This window comes from Mustelus asterias, chromosome 25 (genome assembly GCF_964213995.1).
Source record: "Mustelus asterias chromosome 25, sMusAst1.hap1.1, whole genome shotgun sequence".
Lineage (NCBI taxonomy): Eukaryota > Metazoa > Chordata > Chondrichthyes > Carcharhiniformes > Triakidae > Mustelus > Mustelus asterias.
In genome coordinates, this window is record NC_135825.1 from 35,172,873 (window position 1) to 35,195,786 (window position 22,914).

The 22,914-nt window shown below is 42.5% G+C and overlaps 1 protein-coding gene across 1 annotated transcript in view; it reads right to left on the reverse strand.

Moving 5' to 3' along the window:
- Nucleotides 1–9,522: 9,522 nt before the first annotated feature.
- lgr6 (leucine-rich repeat containing G protein-coupled receptor 6) overlaps nucleotides 9,523–22,914 on the reverse strand; it is a 287,303-nt gene continuing 273,911 nt past the window's right edge. Inside the window, exons 15-18 of the mRNA XM_078242326.1 lie at nucleotides 19,453–19,578; nucleotides 16,976–17,136; nucleotides 14,150–14,230; nucleotides 9,523–11,756 (exon numbers count right to left, since the gene is read on the reverse strand). Of these exons, the coding sequence (XP_078098452.1) occupies nucleotides 10,498–11,756; nucleotides 14,150–14,230; nucleotides 16,976–17,136; nucleotides 19,453–19,578 (1,627 nt within the window). The 3' untranslated portion in view covers nucleotides 9,523–10,497. The remainder of the gene's footprint in view (nucleotides 11,757–14,149; nucleotides 14,231–16,975; nucleotides 17,137–19,452; nucleotides 19,579–22,914) is intronic.

The window sequence follows — 22,914 nt, forward strand, 5'->3', positions numbered from 1 at the left end:
GAACAGCTTCTTCCCTGCTGCTGTCAGACTTTTGAATGGACTTACCTTGCATTAAGTTGATCTTTCTCTACACCCTAGCTCTGACTGTAACACTACATTCTGCACTCTCTTGTTTCCTTCTCTATGAACGGTATGTTTTGTCTGTATGACGTGCAAGAAACAATACTTTTCTCTGTATGTTAATACATGTGACAATAAAAAATCAAATCAAATCAAACCTGTCATGACCAGAAACTCAGTAAGAAGTTTAACAACACCAGGTTAAAGTCCAACAGGTTTATTTGGTAGCAAAAGCCACACAAGCTTTCGAGGCTCTGAGCCCCTTCTTCAGGTGAGTGGGAATTCTGTTCACAAACAGAACTTATAAGACACAGACTCAATTTACATGAATAATGGTTGGAATGCGAATACTTACAACTAATCCAGTCTTTAAGACTGGATTAGTTGTAAGTATTCGCATTCCAACCATTATTCATGTAAATTGAGTCTGTGTCTTATAAGTTCTGTTTGTGAACAGAATTCCCACTCACCTGAAGAAGGGGCTCAGAGCCTCGAAAGCTTGTGTGGCTTTTGCTACCAAATAAACCTGTTGGACTTTAACCTGGTGTTGTTAAACTTCTTACTGTGTTTACCCCAGTCCAACGCCGGCATCTCCACATCATGACCAGAAACTCTCATGAGAGGGCTACTGTTCGATTTGCAGTGGGGAGATCTCAGTTTGAGCAAGGGCATGAACCTGATTGCCATGAAATTGAGTAGACTTACATAGAAATAAAAGGCTTAGCAATGTTGCTCCCAGAGCATTGAATTCTCTCCCACCAGCGAAAATCACTACTGGTCTTCAGGAGTCAAGATGACCACACTGGGGGTATGGAAGCCAGTGTATCTCCACAATGGTCAGTGACATGGCTGGACAGTGCTCTGACATCCTGGAGGTAGGGCCAAGGCTTCTAGGAAACTCCTTTGTTTTTATTCAGTCATGAGACATGGGCGTCGCTGGCTGGCTAGCATTTATTGCCCATCCCTAGTTTCCTGAGACAGTTGAGAGTCTCTGGAGTCACATGTAGGCCAGACCAGGTAAGGATGGCAGGTTTCCTTCCCTAAAGGACATTAGTGAACCGGATAGATTTTTCTGACAATCAATAATGGTTTCATGATCATGAGTAGATTCTTAATTCCAGATATTTTGTATTGAATTCAGGATTCGAACCCGGATCCCCAGTACATTTGATGAGTTTCTGGATTAATGGTGTAGTGGTAATATCACTGGGCCATCATCTCCCCGTAATGTGGGGAGGAGGGCACAATGCCCCAATTCTTGAGGTGGGGGGATGTGGGGGGGTGGGGGGGGAGAGAACTGATACCAGCGAGGATGGATGGGGAGGGTGGCCCGATGCACCAAGGAGCAATGCCTGTGAGGATGGAAAGGAAGAGACCGTCACCCTGATGCCTATGTTATGTGGGGGGGGGGGGGGGGGAGGAGGGGGGGGGGGCGGAGTGTGGTGGTTGACCCAAATATTTAGTAGTTGGGGGGGGGGGGGGGGGGTTTGGTGGTTACTCCTCTGTAGTCAAAGTTGGGGATGTTTCCCATGTCTGTGGGGGAGTTTTAATGTCCATGGAAAGCAGTGGGAAGGACTGCCACTTTACTTTGAGATCGGAGTGCTGTTTAAAAATGATGCCCTGATCTCTCTGGATCCGGCCTTGCAGGCTTTATGAGACCTCACCCCGCCAGAGTGATGGGGCAGAACATGCCCCCGTGCTTTTTTTTGACAAAGTGTCAGAAGATCCAGAGTGAAAACCTGGATGTGTTTCTGAAGAGGAACATGCTGGTTTTTAGTCAGAACATGACACTTGGCCATTTGGTTTGGAAAATTCCGCCCTATATCTGCTCTTATTTTACTTCTCTTTAGTTGCACATGTTCCTTCAAATTTCAGCGATATGCAGTTTTCTGCTTGTGCCACTATTGGACTCGCCGCAAACATCTGGAACTTAAAATAATTGTGTTAACAGAAAAACCCTGAGTGCCAGCAGCATACCTGACATACACCTATGCGCTAAAATGAGCTCCAATGAGCTTTTGAAGTCATTAATTATGTACGATATTCCCTAATGTTGGAAAATAGCTTTTCTTTCATTGACTGAGACCAGATGGTAACCACTCAGAGAGGAAGTAATGTCCCAATGTATCAATCGCAAGAAGCCACAAAATAATAGCACGGGTGATGTGCAGATCATTAAGCTGGAGACTGTGTAAAGCTATGACTGCCGTAGATAAATTACTTCCATCCGAATGCCACACACATGAAAAATGAGACACATCACTGAACATCATCTACTTCATATACAAGGCTTAGATGGTAGTGCCACAAATTGAATCTGTCTACTGGTGGGACAAAAGTATGGAGACCACACACTACTTGAATACCAGTGGTATTCTTCTGGGAAAAACCATTCAGACAGGAAACTTTGCCAGTAAACAAAATTGGATAAAACTCAATTAAATCAATCTGTCGTTTTCTTTTTGTTGTTTTAAACCTTATAGTGCAGAGCCTACAGTGGTGTAGTAATCACATGGTTCGGTTACAATTCCAATAATGATTAGATTAACCTACAGACTTTTTCTGAAAAAGATTTTTTCCCCTGTTGCTTCCCTGTTATTGGTGTCTGGTTTTAATTGCTTTAAATATACAGGGCATAACTTTGCCCATTGAGTGTGAGTGGGGGGTGGGGGGGGGGGAGGGATTTCAAACACAAACTATGGATTAATCCAGAGTGTATGCTGCTTTGCAATTAGGTGGGTTGTGTTACACATTGGCGATTTGTGTTAATGTAACCCAACCCCAGGTTCAGATGGAGTGCAGGACACAGTTGTAGAACTGAAGTGGTTTATTATCGCACGAGCACATGGTCGAGTAGGCAAATTTACTTTTCTTTTGCTGACACAACATCATATTTACTCTGTTAGCAGTCAGCCCAGTTTAGGAGGCAACAGATGGCTTAACAGAATATTGACACACATTCTTGGAGTAGGCAAAGAGTTCTTGTATAACTAACCGGAGACAGAAAGGGAGAAAAGCCAACCTGTTACTTTGTTCAGTGGGTTTTTGTGTGAAGGTCTTCTCCATATTTTGCAAATATGGAGACAGAATGGTGGGCTTACTTTTAGGACAGCATGGTGGCACAGTGGTTAGCACTGCTGCCTCACAGCACCAGAGACCCGGGTTCGATTCCTGGCTTGGAGTCTGCACGTTCTCCCTATGTCTGCGTGGGTTTCCTCGGGTGCTCCGGTTTCCTCCCATAATCCGAAAGACGTGCTGGTTAGGTGCATTGGCGATGCTAAATTCTCCCTCAGTGTACCCGAACAGGCGCTGGAGTGTGGCGACTAGGGGATTTTCAACAGTAGCTTAATTACGGTGTTAATGTAAGCCTACCTGTGACACTAATAAGTAAACTTTAATGGAAGAACAGCTCCTTAGGTCTTCGTTACCATTGAAAGTTATTTAACAGTCGCTATTGTATATATTACGCAACAACACACTCACTAAAAAAGTGAAGTTGTCGGAAGCACAGTGTGTTAGGAATATGAATTTTACTTTGAAGTGCTGGGTTTGGTCTTATTCAAAACTGGTAGATTGGAGGATCCTGAGGAAAGTCACATCTCACCATCATTTATCCATAATAAACTAAACAGGACCTCTCGCACATCCAACAGTTCAGTCTTTGCAAACTTCATGGGGGTCCAAGTTCTTCACCATATCGTCTTGAAGGTCTTTATTCTCATTTTCAATTCCTTGATGGCCTCACTCTACCGTCTCCAGTTTTATTTCAGCTCACGCCTTCCATTTGGCTGACGTTAGGATTATTATACATTCCCTCTGCTCCATTGCCGGAGGCTAGACGTTTAGTCATTAACTTCCCTGCTGTTTGAAACTTGTCCAAAAATACTTCTCCTTAATAACTGCCTTGTCGGTGCAAAACTCCTGTAAAAATCCATTCCCTTGTCACTCCCTTAATGTCCTGTCTCCTCAATGTCTTCCTCTTTCCCTCTTGCAAAATGCTATAATGTATTTTTTTACACTATTTAATTATTTAATGTGAATTAACAGCGCTGTCCAAGTGGCAACAAGAATAGTTGATGCCTAAAGTTGAAAAGTGGTCAAGGGCAATAAGAAGTGCCCTTTTGAAATTGTGTTGATGGAGATTGTTGTGAATAGGTAAAGAGTGGTCACCTTTCATTTAACCCTATTTTAACTCACCGAAGAGTGCTCAATATAAATACAGGTAGTAAATGAAAAAAGGAACAGTGAACCGTTTGCCAGCTGCCATGTCCTTTTTGTATTTCCAAATCTTTTACCTTGCTTCAGTTCAACTGGCATTCCACTCACCCTAAGAAGGGGCCGTGGCTTCTGCACAGTCTGATGTCTCTGTGGTTTCATGTGCTGACTGGGTTCTGCACGATCCTCCATCGGAGGATTGCTCAGAAAAAATGGGAAGGCAAGTAAGTGGGTATTTTTTTGTCTGACTGTGGTGGGAAATAGGGGTTCCAATTCTGATTGGAAGGTTTGGGCCTATAGGCTAGCGCGGGCGGCACGGTGGCACAGTGGTTAGCACTGCTGCCTCACAGTCCGAGGGACCTGGGTTCAATTCCAGCCTAGGGTCACTGTCTGTGCACGGTCTGCTCATTCTCCCCACATCTGCATGGGTTTTCTCCGGGTGCTCCAGTTTCCTCCCACAGTCCAAAGATGTGCAGGTTAGGTGGATTGGCCATGCTAAATTCCCCATTAGCGTCAGGGGGATTATCAGGATAAATATGTGGGGTTATGGGAATAGGACTTGGCTGGGACTGTGGTTGATGGAGACTCAATGGGCCGAATGGCCTCCTTCTGCACTGTAGGGATTCTATGAAAGTCCTTTCACGTCTCTGAGCCAGAATCAAATCCGCCCACAAACTGTGAAGTGAAAGCTGTTCTTGGCTGTCAAGATTCCAGATGAAATATCTGAAGATCACAACCCAGCTATCATTGAGCATGGGTTCATAGCACAAAGCTAGTCTTAGTTTGACACTTGTAACTTTCACAAAGGAATCTCAAGGCTGGCAATTGAGGGAATCAGCAATTGTAATATTGGTATGAAAAAATAATGCAATTCTACCTTTGTTATTTTGGTGCATTATTGGGAGCTTTGCTCTGCGGTGAGTAATTTTTCATGTATATGCTGTTGCCTGGCAACCACACCTTCTGGCACCACCCATTCCAGACATGATTTTGCATCCAAATTGTACCTGATCTGAAAAGCTTATTGGTGATACTGAACGCTTGAAGTGGGAGAGTGTTCAGTTCCTCAGTGCTAACATTGCTCATCTTGACAAAATCCCTTGCTTTAAAAAACGTTACCAGTTGAGGCAGGCAGAATGATTGATAGAAAACAGATAGAGGCTATTTAGTTCCCCATTTTAGATGCATCTGGTAGGTCAACATTTTCTTTTTTTAATGGAAGGACACACACCCTCAGAAAATTCCAAGTGTCAGCTCATGGGATCAGAGAAAATGAAGGGAAGGAAATAGTGAAAGGTTATCTTAAAGTTACTGTATTGAAATAAAGCACAAACATACTGATTAATTAATATGGGGCATGGGTTTCCATTAAAGCTATTCTGAGGTCTTCAATGTTTATTCGATTGAAGTTGTAAAAGTATTGGTGAAATAAGGAAGCATTCTGAACTCTACGATCTTAGCCACATTGCAATGGAAGGAGCCAACTTGAGTCTGAGCATTGTCCCACTATGTCGGGAGAAGACCAAGGAGTCTGAAGTTGATCATCGTGGAGCCATTTGCACCCAGCTCTCAAAATGAAATGAATGGAAATGTGTAAATTCGCCCACCCACTTAGTTGCTGTCATGCGGTCAAGGAAAGTAAAATATCGCACCCTCATTACTCACTTCCTGTGGAGAATATAGAGCTGGGGCTCTCGATACTTATACGGCACGTGCATAATGCACTTGGCTTTCTTGGAAATGACTGGCCAGCAGCTGACTGAAGGAATAAAACTCTATGCAATAAATGATGCACATGTGTAAAGAGGTTTTGTTCTGTAAAACAAAACCACATTGGTGCTGTAGTGAGCAGACTCTCCATTAACCTTCATCATTAGCAATACATGTTTTGGCATGGTATACACTAATTTGTAGCATGTTTCAGATGGATATATTGGCTCAGTCACACACAAAATCTGGAACTCTGATCTGTCATTTGAAAAAGTACAGGAGACATTCCAAACCGCATGTGTCGTTTTCTGGCCATTTCAGAGATGATTAGTCAGGGTCAGATTTCGGGAGTTTTCTATCCACAACTGGAACAATGGCTGAATATTAACTCTCAAAAGTGGATGGGTTGGGGTCATGCCACGCGAAAAAGGAACCAAGCCATCCTTAAACCCATCAGTTCAAATTTTAGCAGAGGTGGGAATGAGTGGCAGCCGACCAAACTGTTCACAGGATTAGTAAATTAAACATTATAATAAGTTCTGTATCTTCATTTTAGCATACTAATTTTTACCCTACTCAATTGGGTTTCAAAGCCCTTCAGCAATTTAGCAGCTTAAAGTAAGTTTATTAGTGTCACAAATCGGCTTATATTAATACTGCAATGAAGTTACTGTGAAAATTGCCTAGTCACGACACTCCGGCGCCTGTTCTGATACACTGAGGGAAAATTTGGCACGGCCGATGCATCTCACCAGCATGTATTTCAGACTATGGGAGGAAACCGGACTGTAGGAGCGCCCGGCGAAAACCCATGCAGAAAGGGAGGGAGAACGTGCAAACACTGCATAGACAGAGACCCAAACTGGGAATTGAACCCAGGTCCCTGGCGCTGTGAGACAATAGTACTAACTACTGTGCCACCGTGCCACCTAAAATAGGTGAAATTCATTAGGTAAATGCCTTTACAGCACTGGTTGTGGGCCAGGAGGAGGTGTGGTTCCTCCAACAAACTACTCACCTGCAATCTGTTTCCCCCACAATAACCATCATTGGCTCCAATCACTGACTGACCACCACCTCCCATCATGATCTGGACACTCTCCTCTTAATCTTCGACTCCAGACTCGAAACATTGGCTTTATTCTCTCTCCACAGATGCTCTCAGACTTGCTGAGTTTCTCCAGCAATTTCTATGATTCTCTCCTCACCCATGTGTAAGTGTATATATAAAGCCTAATGATCAATAATAAGAGTCCTGAATAATTCACCCCCTCACCCATCCAGGGGTAATTAAAGTTAATTCCGGAGTACCTACCATTGTCTTGTTAAAAATGAGATAAACAAACAAACCAGGAATCAAATCTCAATTCTTCCTACCCTTTTGAGAAACTTCCCAGGCCATTGGGCAATCTCAGAGTGCTCAAATGTATATTTAACAGCCCCATTTGGTCCTGGTCACATTTCATAGAATCATAGAAACCCTACAGTGCAGAAGGAGGCCATTTGGCCCATCGAGTCTGCACCGACCACAATCCCACGCAGGACCGACTCCCATATCCCTACATATTTACCCACTAATCCCTCTAACCTACGCATCTCAGGACACTAAGGGGCAATTTTGGCATGGCCAATCAACCTAACCCGCACATCTTTGGACTGTGGGAGGAAACCGGAGCACCCGGAGGAAACCCATGCAGACACTAGGAGAATGTGCAAACTCCACACAGACAGTGACCCAAACCGGGAATCAAACCCAGGTCCCTGGCGCTGTGAAGCAGCAATGCTAACCACTGTGCTACCGTGCCGCCCACTTCTTCAAACATTTAGGATTGTGCCAATAATCATTGTTACAATAAAGTGATGTTTTTGCTGCAAGATTAGGCAGAGACTGACCAATTCATTTGCTCACATGCCATTAAGTGAGATGCTTCACCATAACTAGGTACTTCACTTAGCAACATAGCTGAATATTGACAATCTTATTGCAATTGGACCTGATAAATTTTGGTGTCCGACAGAAATGAGAGTCAAACGCCTCACCAGAGTCAGGAAGTAAGTCATTATGTGATGTGACCCATACAGTTAAAAGTTCATGATCATTCTTGCTACTTATTATACCAAATGCAGGGAGAGAGAGGAAACAGAATCAGAGAAATTTCAGCACAGAATTTAACTGTTCAGCTTTGAATTGTGGCATTCTAAATTAATTCCATTTCCCATACCAAGTCAAATTTTGACCTTCAATTATTTATTTCACTCCCTTTTAACTACATGATTATGAAATCCTATGAGCCTTTGAAACCAATACCAAGCTCCCAGCAGACAGCCACCTTCAAAGGGAGTGAGTACAAGTCACAGATATGTCCATAATGCCAATGATCTAATCAAAATTATCCTAAGAGTGTGGCTGTCTGCTAGTGGAACGTGACCATGAACTTAGCCGTGCATGATCTATAGAACCATAGAACCATAGAAAATTACAGCTCAGAAACAGGCCTTTTGGCCCTTCTTGTCTGTGCCGAACCATTTTTTGCCTAATCCCACTGACCTGCACTTGGACAGGTCTATGTAATTGCTCAGAGTTCATGCAAACCATTTAAAATCTTCAGACACTAATTAGCTTAGATTTGATATACTTCTCAAATATCTAGCTGTTACCAATAATGCATTTTATATGTTTTTATGAGTCTTATGTGCTTATAAAAGAGCTTAATAAGATTAAGATGTAGCTTGGCAGAAAATACTGTGGCACATAGTTCCTAAGATGTCTTCATAACAGAAATATCTTTAAGTGAATCTTCCTGCACACAGGAATTAACTAAGTCTACATTATCTTCTCTCAGTAGAATAGTCATTGACATGCTGTTTTTAAAGAAGAAGCCAGTCAGTTTTTCAATATATTAGTTCTGATAGTTAATTCACTACAATTGCATTTTCCACCCAGATTGATTATACATTGTTTTGAAACTAGATTATTGAATGGTTTGATAATATGACTGCTCCCAACATTTTATTTATATTGCAGACACGACTGAGTGCAAGGAACATTTACATTAGGCAAGCACTGATGCATTGTCACTTAAACTCAAAGCAAAGAAAATTGGTTAGATTGTTTAATATGCCTTTTTGTTGCCTTTCATCGAGATTCGATTTAATTATAATTTAAAAACATTAATCAATCGGTCATTTGTTAAGCTTTTTTGTGTCTTAGCCAGCAACAACAAGCATTGTCGGGTGCCGAAGGAATATTAACAACTTCTCCCGGTGTATTGATGGAGTTGACCAGATAACAGGAAAGATCCTGAGTAACATAATACTCAATTAAATCAATCAGGGTATTAAGAGACCAGCATTGCTGCTGGTCAAAACTTTATTTTATCTAAAAGTACTTTGTAGATAGATAGCATGCTGTTCCATTTAAGCCTTGTTGTTGCTTGCCTTAATTTCTAGATTAAACAAAAAAAATTAATAAAAATGGAAATAAAGAATAAAAATGTAACGGAGAGCTTTGAATACATTAATACATGACAAAGCAAGTATATGAAAAGAATGATTTACTTCGACATAAAATTGCTAAGTTTAGCCTCTTAAAAACAGAGTACAGTACATATAATATGTACATCCAAATAACTATCTATATTTTTACAACTAAGCAGTTTAAACAGTTCTTATAAAAAAGTAACATTTTTTGTCAGTAAAGGGATATATAGTGTACTAGTAAGAGGTAGTTTTACTATACATCATCTGTTCTGCTGTCCAATTGTACAGAAATGTAGGATTTATAGTGTTTCTATGCAGAAAGTTTCTATTGTAATAAATATATTTCTATTGTTCATTTAACATTCACTTCTACCAAGATATCAAAATATAAAAAAAAAATCAGTATTTTAAAGCCATCGGGTACTCATGTTTTCCTATCTGAATATGATAACATGTGAGATGAACAATTCAACTATTTCCCCTTTGCTGGAGTAATTTGTCAAATCTACCAGAAGACTTAATATTGTAAAAATATGGTGAAGAGCATATATGGCATTATGTCATCATATAACTCAGTAAGCTGCCAACAAATTCCATCCATGTTTTCAACACGGTATACATTTACATTGGATCATTAGGAGTCCCATGATTCAAGTGCTAATGGATTTTCCCTTTAATGAAATCGACACTGTGATATACACTTTTTTTTAACATTGTACAGTGACTTTTAGAAGCCGATAAAATAAGTGGTCCATTGGTTCTGGGCTCATATGTGCACGTGTAGCTTTGCTAGTCACACACTTACCAGCCAAAAACCAGCTGTAGACCAGTTCATATCTATAAGTACCCCTGACCATCCATTATTTTACTTAAATTTATGGTAGTCCTCTTTTGCTGAATGAACAGCGACTCATAGTTGTTCCCAATATTGTAATCCTGTTTAGCTGTCCGGTGTTACCTCATCCAGTTCTTCGTAGCATTATGTAATTCCCAGGGGATTGTGCCTCTCTCAGGATTACTCAGTCCAGATATTTATACATGAGATGTGAAGGATGGTCCTTTGGTAGGATAAAAGCTGATCTGAAGGTTGTTATGAGCTTGCTCTGTGCTCTTTGAATTAATCAAGAGCTCCTCATCAGCGAAGCAGGATTGTCGTGTTGAGTAGCTCTCTTCCTTATCGTTGCCTTTCCTCTGTTGACATGGGATAAGAGTCACAGGAGGAAATGGATAGGCCTCCATCATCTGACGATGACTCGACAGAACTCCCAGGCCATCAGTCGAATTAAGAATGATTTCGTTATCTGCAAAGGTCATCAGTGCCAGGGTGGAATCACACGACTGTTTGTCTATATCTTCTGAAGTGAGCGAATCGATGCTGCCTTGTTTTGATCGGCATCTTTTCTGCCATTTGTACTCATGCAGCATGCGGAGATCCTCTTTGAAATGTGGGTTGAATAACAGATAAAGCAAAGGGTTTAGACAAGCAGGCAGTGGGAGGACCAGCAGCAGGATTGATTTAATTACTTCCGGACTGATTAAGAAAAGGTTGAGCAGGGAAGAAAATGTAAGAAAGGCCACAGGACAATATAGGATGCAATTGGTGAAGATCAGCCAAGCTACGTGCTTAATCATGGCGCAATCCCAGATGCTGTCAAATTCGCCTTTCATTAGGTCGCAGTAAAGTTTGGTGTATGTCCCAGTGATAACAAGGAAGCAAAGGATATTCATCATGATTAGAGCCACCATGAAACCTAGAGTGGAAGGTTTTCCATCAGGGATAGGCGAGGGGAGGCAAAGAGGTGAAGTCCCAAATTCTCCAACTGAGCATAGAGGCAGTGCGGCCGAACTGAATGATAGCACCATGCAGCAGAGAGCAGCAATTTTCACACTACTGAAAGATGGTGATTTCCCGTATGCTCGGACACAAGACACTGAAATACTGCACTGGACGGCCGCAAGAGTCAGGAACAGGATGGATGCTTCGGAAGCAAATACGGATACAAATCCAGTGATCCTGCAGCCCAAGCCAGTTTCCCACTTTGCACCATGCTTTGCAAAATTCCCAAAAGTCATTGCATCAACAATTGCTAAGGTGCCACTGTACAGCCCTGTCAGCATATTGGCTCCTGCTATCAGACCAATCACAAACTTTACTGGAGAGAGGTAGCTTGGTGATGCAAATATCGTTGCGATGACTAGTCCATTGCATACCAAGGAGATAAGAACTATGCCCCAAACTCCAAGACGTATTATCCAACTTTCAAAAAGATATTCACATGGATTAAATGGACCTGCAATGATTTTAACAATGAAATGTTAGAAATACTGAAACCTGCACATAAACATATCTTTTGTTCATGTTACGGAGTTTGTTCCATCATTTTGGTTGACATGTTATAACCATCTTTTAAAATTACATTTTTAGCATAGTTACATTTGACATTTTCTGTTCCAAACTAGAACAAGGGCTGGAATTTGGCTACTGGGGTGGGTAGCTTGAGATAAGAAACTTCACGACTTGCCACACCTGCCTTGGTAAAATGTGATACATGAGATTTTCATTCCAAAAAGGGCAGGTGCGTAATGAAGTCAGGACCACTGCCCCCAGAATCAGATGCAAAAAGATCATGGCAGTGGGTCCCTACAGTGCAAAAGGAGACCATTCAGCCCATTGAGTCTGCACTGACAACAATCCCACCCAGGCTCTATCCCCGTAACCCCATGTATTGACCTCTGCTAATCCCCCTGACACTAAAGGCAATTTAGCATGGCCAATCAACCTAACCCACATCTCTTTGGAGTGTAGGAGGAAACCGGAACACCCGGAGCAAACCCATGCAGACACGAGGAGAATGCGCAGACTCTGCACAGACAGTGACCCGAGGCTGGAATTGAATCCGGTTCCTCGTGCTGTGAGGCAGCAGTGCTAACCACTGAGCTATCATGCCGCCCGACATGTTCTCAATTATTTGAGAAGATTTTAGACTCCCTAACTCTCACCCCTCACAACTCCATCCACTCCACCCCCATGGTCCTTCAAATGCCCTATTTTACCATTTTGATTCTAAGTGCTGGGCGGACTTGAAACTGGGAGTGTTTCAGATCTGACTTTCAGACCTGTTCTCAGGCGCCCCCATATGCACTCTGTCTGAAAAAATATCAGTAATTCTGAATCGCACTACACAAGCCTGTGGGTGGGGCTTAAACGCACAAAACCCTGCAGCTCTGATTGACACCTCCAACTGCGCATGCGCAGAGAAAAAAGATAGAATGTCGCTCCCCTGCCACATCCTTCCCGGGGCAGGATAATGCTTCCCCCTAGCCCCCACAGACATTGCCCCACCCCCACAACATTACTGACCCCCCTTTTCCTCCCATCCCCCCTGCCACCCAGACTGATCATGGCTCGTCTCACCCTTCCTCCCTACCGATCTCAGGCAGAGTGGCAGGGGTCCCCCCTTCCCCTCTACTGATCTCAGGCAGAGTGGCAGCGGACCCCCCCCCCCCTTACCCCTCCACTGATCTCAGGCAGAGTGGCAGCGGACACCATTTCCCCCTCCCCACCGATCTCAAGCAGAGAGCCGTCGGACGCTAGGCACCTCCCTCCTCACTAACTGGAGCGCCCGAATTGGACTTTTATGGAGCATGTCTGTTTTGCCCCGATTCTGGATGGGCGAACACAGTGGTGAAGGGGGAAGTGCTGGTAAAGTTGGGAGTGCAGCACATTAAGTCAACATAAATGCACGCCGAAAATGGCGCAACCTGATGGTAAAATCGGGTCCATAGTCTTCATGCAAGATCAATGTTAATATCATCCCATCCAACTCATAACCCCCTTGTAAACACGATAGCCACAAACTCTGTAGCCACTATGGGCAGCCCTCAGAAGCCATGTGAAGATGAAAAATATACTTCTAGAATTCTAATACAGCTCTCACCATACAAAGTTGATAGTGAATAAAAGCTTTCATTCATGAAAGCAGGAATTCTTTCCTATAAACTCATAAAAACAATTTATCTTCATACTCCTAATCTTTTAATCGTCTCTTTAAGCTGTCAATAAAACTATGGACTCCAAAGATCCTGCTGAGATAATTGTAGCATTTGTAGCTCAGCCAAACATTCATAATGAATAACCTTTAAGGAAATGTCTACAAAGAACTCTATTGAAACTACTTGAACAGATGCTCCACCAACTGGTGTGTCAATCAAAGCAATCCAGCAGAGTTTGTTTTTTAACAACCACTGACAGCTGCAGCCAGTTTTCTTTATATTTAAAGAGTGGGACATTAAAAAAAATGATATCATGACAATTAATTAGATCTCATGAGCCCCTTAAGAGCATTTATGTTTAACTCCATAAATTTGTGACTGTGAGACTGTAAGGCCCTTGCAACAGCTAAAATTGTGTCTCTTTGAACTCAGCTCTAAGTTCAAATGTCCCTGCTGTGTTTAGGTTTCTATACTGCGTGAATTCCCTCGCCCACTTTCCCCTACTGGCAAAAATGGGATCTGTCAGAAATGGGATTGGCACTTAAAGTCCAATTTGCCATTTTTAAATATCCGCAGGGTCTTCCCGACCCAACCAAAATCTAGCTCTAATTGTTTGGTTTTGTAAGCTTTCTGGGTATGATATATTTATTACCTTTGCTTTTTATATCTCATTTGCATTTTGGGGACTCACCTGGGGCAGGTGTGCACTGAATACTGGGATGCAGTTTGGGGTCTTCCACATCTAACTGGAAGTCTTCCATATCTAAATAAACTGGACATTATTTGCAAAAGAAATAGTGTTAGAATGAGGGTTTTGAGAGAATTTCAGCAATACCATCAAAAACAAGAACACACAATTCATTTTGTGAGCACCACATTGCCTTGACTGAGTACAATTACAACACCCTTCATAATTGAAACAATATATGGCTCTCCTTAACTGTATTTTCCCCAAATTGAAGCTCTTTTAGTTTACAAACCCTTCAATATTATGATGGTTTTTGATCATAAAGTATAACTTCATGATTACAGAGCTCCCAACAGGGAATGGAGCTCACAGGATTTAAGTTTAAGTTTATTTATTAGTCACAAGTAGGCTTACATTAACACTGCAATGAAGTTACAGTGAAAATCCCCCAGTCGCCACAATCCAGCGCCTGTTCAGGTACACTGAAGGAGGAGTTACCATGGCCAGTGCACCTAACTAGCACATCTTTTGGATTGTGGGAGGAAACCACAGCACCCGGAAGAAACCCACGCAGACACGGGAAGAACGTGGAAACTCCACACAGACAGTCACCCAAGTTCAGAATTAATGTCCCTGGCGCTGTGAGGCAGCAGTGCTCACCACTGTGCCACCGTGCCGCCCACTTCTGATGCTTCTGAGCATTTTGGGGATGCTATATCTCAGTCTGCAGACTCTAATGATTAGCATTAGATGTGCACTTCTGCTGATCAGAGGGCAGGGCACTCAGACCCATGATGTAACATGCTTGGCCAGAATCAGCCTTCCCGATCACTGGATGTCAGCGCATGTTACTTTTCCCAGTCAGTTCATTCAGATGACTGCCCATGGAGGATACAGCCCTGGCTGCCCATTCACCTGAAGTGGTGACACAACCAGGGCAAGAATCCTTCAGGGACTCAGATGCCTTGTGGTAAGCGCTACCTTGATCCCAAGAGGTTCATGAGATCATGCTGCAATCAATCACCAACATTCAGAACAGATTGAAGCATAAGTCCCAGGGTAGACATGTTGGTAAGAAGAAGCACCTGTTATAAATGGGTACATTAAAACTGCACTTTAAAAGTGAAGTTCAGCCTTCTGGAGAAAGTACATGTGTTGTTTGTTTTTTGGTGGAAGATGGTATTTGGAGGCTACTTTGTTCTGGGAGACTTCTCCTAGACTTTCTCACTGAACTGTTACCTTTTTAAGTGGATCATTAATTCGGCACGGTAGCACAGTGGTTAGCACTGCTGCTTCACAGCTCCAGAGACCTGGGTTCGAATCCCGGCTCGGGTCACTGTGTGTGAAGTTTGCACATTCTTCCTGTGTCTGCGTGGGTTTCCTCTGGGTGCTCCGGTTTCCTCCCACAGTCCAAAGATGTGCAGGCTAGGTTGATTGGCCATGCTAAATTGCCTTTCGTGTCCCGGATGCATAGGTTAGAGGAATTAGTGGGTAAAGATATGGGGATAGGGCCTGGGTGGGATTGTGGTTGGTGCAGACTCGATGGGCCAAATGGCCTCTTTCTGCACTGTAGGATTCTATGATTAATGAGGCACTAATGGGTGGCATGATCCACAGGTTCTGGAGGCAGTGTAATTAACATATAGTTGGTTCTTCTATGGTTTAGCTTTTATCCCCAATAAAGTCTCTTGACATTCAAAAGCAGGGAACTCAGTCACTTCCTGATTTCTTTTATTCAGTCTTTGGGTGTGGGTATTGCTTGGAAGTCTAACATATGTTGCCTATCACTCGTTGTCCTGAGAAGATGTTGGTAGACCTTGTGATTGGTAATTTGTCCCTTTTTTTTATGGGATTAACTGAAGGCAAGTACAATTCTGGTTTAAAATGACAAAACTTCTGGGCAGGCAACTTTTCATTTCCACATATGCATCACTTTGGGACAATCAATGATTTCACCAACCACTAGTACAGGAGCATAAGGCATATTTTGGATAGGTTGTATCTTGACCTATACACAAATTGTGGTGTCTTTCAGTAGATCTACACCAGATTTTTATATAAGATTACATTACAGCACAGAAACAGGCTATTTAGCCAAACCAGTCCGTGCCCATGTTTAGGCTCCATTTGAGCCTCCTCCCACCTTTTCTCCTCTAAATCTACCATTGTAACCATTTATTCCCTTCACCCTCAAATGCATCACTATTATTCACTTCAATCATTCCCTGCAGTAGTGAGTTCCACATTCTTACCATTCTTTGGGTGAAGAAGTTTCTTCTGAATTCTTTATTGCATTACTTGGTGACTATATTATCTTGATGGTCTCTAGACATGCTGTTCTCTAAAAGAGGAAACATTCTCTCTGCATCCACTCTATCAAAATCTGTCATAATTTTACCCCGGCCTTCTTTCGTCAAGAGAAAAGACAATCAGCTTGTCATTCCTTTTCTGAAATGGGGGGATAGGGGATGAATTATCCAGACATTCACACTGGTGGGATTCTCCAGTCCCACTGGCTGCACACCCCCCTCCCATGGGTTTTGCAGCAATGTGTGGTGACATCGATGGGAGATCCCATTGACAGCAGCAGGACCAGCGAATCCTGCTGCCAGTAAACAGCGCGCCAACTCCCGCTGCCGAGAAACATGCAAATGGGAGGCCGGAGAATTCCTCCCATGATTTATCCACACATTCCTGGTATTGTCTTTGTAGATCTTCTCTGCATCCTCTCCAGTGCCTCTGTATTGTATTAATAATATGGTATCAAACCAAACAGAATTTCAGGCCTTGAATTCATTCCGTATGCTAGAATGTTAATATAATACTTACAGTTACTGTCTGATGCGACAGGAAATACACCAATGGCTCTTTTCTGGGCATCCTCATCATCACCGAGAGTAGCTTCTGCACCCCACAGGTTAGACTGTTTGTAATTATTTTTGCAGGATCCATATGCACAACACTGATAAGCATATGGCATTTCCAGCACCCTGCATACAAAATACAAACTTTGCAATCAATTTACAAATAGTAAGCAGCAATAAGTTTAGATCCACATAGTACTACAGTACATAACAGTATAAGAGGTTAGTGAAATCTTTCAGAATTCTTCCAGGGATAGCAGTGGGATATGAAGTTCTTTTGTTTGCATGATATAAAACTGGCAACAGTATTTATCTTCTCCTGCAAAGTTGCTATTGCATGTTTTATCTGTTTTATTTCTTCAGGTTCTTCCTGTCAGGTGTTTGGGAGTCTAGAAACATAGAAACGTAGAAGATAGGAGCAGGAGGAGGCCATTTGACCCTTCGAGACTGCTCCACCATTCATTTCAATCATGGGTGATCGTCCAACTCAATAGCCTAATCCTGCTTTCTCCCCATAATCTTTGATCCCAATTGCCTCAAGTGCTATATCTAGCAGCCGTCTGAATACTTCGGTGGGAGTGCCACAGAGAAATGGCCTTATAATGAGAGTTAATAGGACAATTTTAGATTGCCATTAATATAATGGGAATTAATGTCTTGGTGGTTTGGAATCCCTCATCAGTCTGGACAAATGTACTTACATTGTTCCGAAACTTTATTTTAATTTGCACATTTTCAACTTGCTTTTATGGTACCACTGCTGAACTACCATAAAGCCTGTGGAAAGAAAATTTTTTGAAATAGCATAGTTTTATTTTTGTCTGATAGTGCCAGAACAACAACACACGGAAGGCAACTATGATGAGGACAGATAGCTGTTTGATTCGTTAAGAGTGTAACTTAATGACCAGTTTGTTGTGTATTTCTAAATAGCATTAATGATTTGCCATATGAATAATTTGCTGGGAACAGTATCCTCACCATATCACCATATCATAAAGCTATTTTAAATTCAACTATTTAAGCAAAAATGCATGAGTCACTCGAGCAATTTTATAAGAATTAATTGGGAACTTATTTTCTCACAATGATTTCCCATGGACTGGCCAACTGGTTTAACAGGACTGTCATTTATGATCTTGAGGTTTAGTGGGATGTTTATTAGACTGGGAGATCGAATAGATTATTAGGTTTTATGTATTTTAGCAAACTGCTAACCATTTTTATGGTTTTAATTTTTAAGCCAATGTGTTTACATTTTAAAATGTTTAATTTCCCCTTCAGTTTTTTTTAAAATCAGTACAGTAATGCTTTGTACATATGCCAATAATAAAATCATCAGCGGGAGGAATTTCACTCCCTTTATCTATGTGTTGAGACTTCAAGGCCAGAATTTTCTGGCTGTTTATGCCCCACCACCACTGCGAGTGAGGATGCAGAGTTTGGCACGTAGCCAAATATCTATTTACTGAAGCGGGACCAGAGGACATCACTGGCGTGAACGGCCGTAAAATTCCAGCCGTTCATGCTCTGCCGCCGTTGCGTGCGAGGAAGGAGAATTTGGCGCTCAGACAAATCTGCTGCGGGACCGGAGAATCCTGGCTGCGAACGAGGTTGGAGAATCCGGCCCATTAACTCTGTTTCTCTCTCCACAGATGCTGCCGGATCTGCTGAGTATTTCTAGCATTTTCTGTGTTTATATGTCCAGTGCATCTTTTCCCTCTTCATATCACTTTCAGTGAACAACCATAGGACAAGTGTAAGTGGAATGACTTTGCGAAAAACATTGAATTGTACAATTCTCACTCAGTGAACAAGTTATATCAGTGCAATTCTTTTCCCACTATGTTCTGCTTTTTCTAGTTTGATGTTTCAAATTAAAATGAAGGAATATGATCACGTGCAACAAATTATTTGCTTAAATTCCTCTTGTTTGACATGAAATGGATCTCATTATTTAAGTTTAAATTTGTTATTCCTTAATGCTTCCCATATAGAATTCTCCGAGATCACATTTCTACATTAATCCTCACAATACTGGATAAAACAAGAATTTTGGGTGACTAATATGATTGCCATCACTTTTATTGCCAGTTCCATATTCACGCTCCAATCAAGAGGACAGGAAATTCTGGTCGCCATATGTAATGACATCATTAATGCATGCATGAAGGTTTCCTCTAATCAGTATTTTTAATAAAATTGCAAATACATTAAATCTTTGCTAAATGCTAGTGAAGATAGAAAAATTTCCCTGTTGTGGATTAATCTCTTGTAAAATGGTGCCTTTTAAAATGATGTCAATTCTGTTGATGACTTACACAGGTAGTTCAAACTGCTGCACTGACAAAAAGTTGACGATTATTATTTTATTCTGCACCAAAGCATCAACTGTTAGAAATGAGCATTTCGAATTAAATGATTGGTTCCAATAAATCCTACCTTAGCTTGGGAAAGTTCTCTTCTGAATAGGACTCGGAAAGTGCCAGATTTCCTTTTAGTTTTAGATGTGTCAATCCACTGAGACCATTCAAAGGGAGGGAGGAAAGTTGGTTGAAGGTCAGGTCCCTGTCGAATGTTAGATATGTAAAAGATTGGCAGTTAAGGGTAAATTTGCAATGAATTAAGTATTCAAATAGCATAGGAGGTCACTGCTTATTCACAGAAGCTCACAGAATTTTGCTTTGGTAGTTACTTATTCATCACAGAGACGGTACTGATGACTGTTGGCTCTGGTACTGAGACCTACCTAAATAAGTAATTTATCTCAGTACTTCTGGACTCAATGTACTCCTGGTACTACCAGCCACCACTGTTCTGGGCCTGACTGCTAGATAAACATCAGTAGCCAACAGTTTTTAACAGGCAAGGGGAGACAATGCCACAGAGATTATGATCAGGGGGAAAGAGAGAAATTCTGGGGTATGGGAGCCCAAGATTTCATTGTGAGCCACAAAGGAGCATTCTGGGTTCACAAGGAAATCGAATAATTCTTCTTAAAAAATAACTTATGTGTGGCATCCTCCAGCTCATGGCAAGTTTGGCCTGAAAAACAGTCACTGTTTTACAGCACAGGTCTCTAATTGAAACCACAGATCAAGCTCTGCTAATGGCCATCAAAGTTTGTTCTGCAGTTTCAAAGAGCACCCTGCTCTCAAAATATCTTGGGCTTTTTGCCAAGGACTTCAGGTGGGCAGTGCAATTGCCACATCCACTGTCCAAAGTCTGCCTCATCTAAACATTGCCTCCATTGGCCCTTATAAAGAACAAAGAACAGTACAGCACAGGGAACAGGCCCTTTGGCCCTCCAAGCCTGTGCCGCTCCTTGGTCCAACTAGACCAATCGTTTGTATCCCTCCATTCCCAGGCTGCTCATGTGACTATCCAGGTAAGTCTTAAACGATGTCAGCGTGCCTGCCTCCACCACCCTACTTGGCAGCGCATTCCAGGCCCCCACCACCCTCTGTGTAAAAAACGTCCCTCTGATATCTGAGTTATACTTCGCCCCTCTCAGCTTGAGCCCGTGACCCCTCGTGATCGTCACCTCCGACCTGGGAAAAAGCTTCCCACTGTTCACCCTATCTATACCCTTCATAATCTTGTACACCTCTATTAGATCTCCCCTCATTCTCCGTCTTTCCAAGGAGAACAACCCCAATCTACCCAATCTCTCCTCATAGCTAAGACCCTCCATACCAGGCAACATCCTGGTAAACCTTCTCTGCACTCTCTCTAATGCCTCCACGTCCTTCTGGTAGTGCGGCGACCAGAACTGGACGCAGTACTCCAAATGTGGCCTAACCAGCGTTCTATACAGCTGCATCATCAGACTCCAGCTTTTATACTCTATACCCCGTCCTATAAAGGCAAGCATACCATATGCCTTCTTCACCACCTTCTCCACCTGTGTTGCCACCTTCAAGGATTTGTGGACTTGCACACCTAGGTCCCTCTGTGTTTCTATACTCCTGATGACTCTGCCATTTATTGTATAACTCCTCCCTACATTATTTCTTCCAAAATGCATCACTTCGCATTTATCCGGATTAAACTCCATCTGCCACCTCTCCGCCCAATTTTCCAGCCTATCTATATCCTGCTGTATTGCCCGACAATGCTCTTCGCTATCCGCAATTCCAGCCATCTTTGTGTCATCCGCAAACTTGCTGATTACACCAGTTACACCTTCTTCCAAATAATTTATATATATCACAAATAGAAGAGGTCCCAGTACAGAGCCCTGCGGAACACCACTGGTCACAGACCTCCAGCCGGAAAAAGACCCTTCGACCACTACCCTCTGTCTCCTATGGCCAAGCCAGTTCTCCACCCATCTAGCCACTTCTCCTTGTATCCCATGAGCCTTAACCTTCTTAACCAACCTGCCATGTGGGACTTTGCCAATGAAGGAAAAAAACAATAAAACGGGGATATAAGAATACTGGTCCAAACTGTTTTTCCCTTCTGGGGTTCATCTTTTATGCCTTCATATGTGGATGATATCAAGAATATAGAAAGCAGACAGCTACTGTATTATTCAGTGTTTGCAACAATAAATTCCTTGTTAACCTGGCGCATGCCACATTAGATCATGAGAACAATCCCCACACCCTCTCAACAATATCAATCTGATTGGAAATCATAGAATCATAGAATAGAATCATAGAATCCCTACAGTGCAGGACGAGGCCATTCAGTCCATCGAGTCTGCACTGACTCCCTGACAGAGTGTCTTACCAAGGCCCTCTCCCCTGCCCTATCCCTGTAACGATGTGGAGATGCCGGCGTTGGACTGGGGTGAACACAGTAAGAAGTCTCACAACACCAGGTTAAAGTCCAACAGGTTTATTTGGTAGCAAATGGTATTTGCTACCAAATAAACCTGTTGGACTTTAACCTGGTGCTGTGAGACTTCTTACTATCCCTGTAACCACACACATTTACCATGGCTAATTATTCTAACCTTCACATCTTGGGACACTAAGGGGCAATTTACCATGGCCTATCCAACTAACCTCCTAGGTGTCCATACCTTTGCTATAAAGACACTTGCAAATGAGACATAAAGATGATGGACATTGACAAAGGGGAGACAGTCACCAATGGCAGTGACTTCTGGAGTTTGACCTTTTGGAAGGGCACAGGACTGATAGGGGAGGGAACCAAGACATAAGAAACAGAGTTTTGGATGACTTCAAGTTTATAGAGAGTGGAATGTGGGAAGTCATCCAGGAGTGTGTGGGACTAGCCAATTTAAAGCTTGTGAGAAATGATAATTTCTGCAACAGATGCACAGAAATGGGACAAAGTCAAACTATGCTTGGAGGTGGAAATAGATGGGATAAAGGGGGAGGTGGCTAGATGGGTGGAGAACTGGCTTGGTCACAGAAGACAGAGGGTGGTAGTGGAAGGGTCTTTTTCCGGCTGGATGCCTGTGACTAGTGGTGTTCCGCAGGACTCTGTGTTGGGACCTCTGCTGTTTGTGATTTATATAAACGATCTGGAAGAAGGTGTAACTGGGGTGATCAGTAAGTTTGCGGATGACATGAAAATGGCTGGACTTGCAGATAGTGAGGAACATTGTCAGAGGCTACAGAAGGATATAGATAGGCTGGAAATTTGGGCAAAGAAATGGCAGATGGAGTTCAATCCTGATAAATGCGAAGTGATGCATTTTGGTAGAACTAACGTAGGGGGGAGCTATACGATAAATGGCAGAACCATAAAGGGTGTAGATACGCAGAGGGACCTGGGTGTGCAAGTCCACAGATCCTTGAAGGTGACGTCACAGGTGGAGAAGGTAGTGAAGAAGGCATATGGCATGCTTGCCTTTATAGGACGGGGCATAGAGTATAAAAGTTGGGGTCTGATGTTGCAGTTGTATAGAACGTTGGTTCGGCCGCA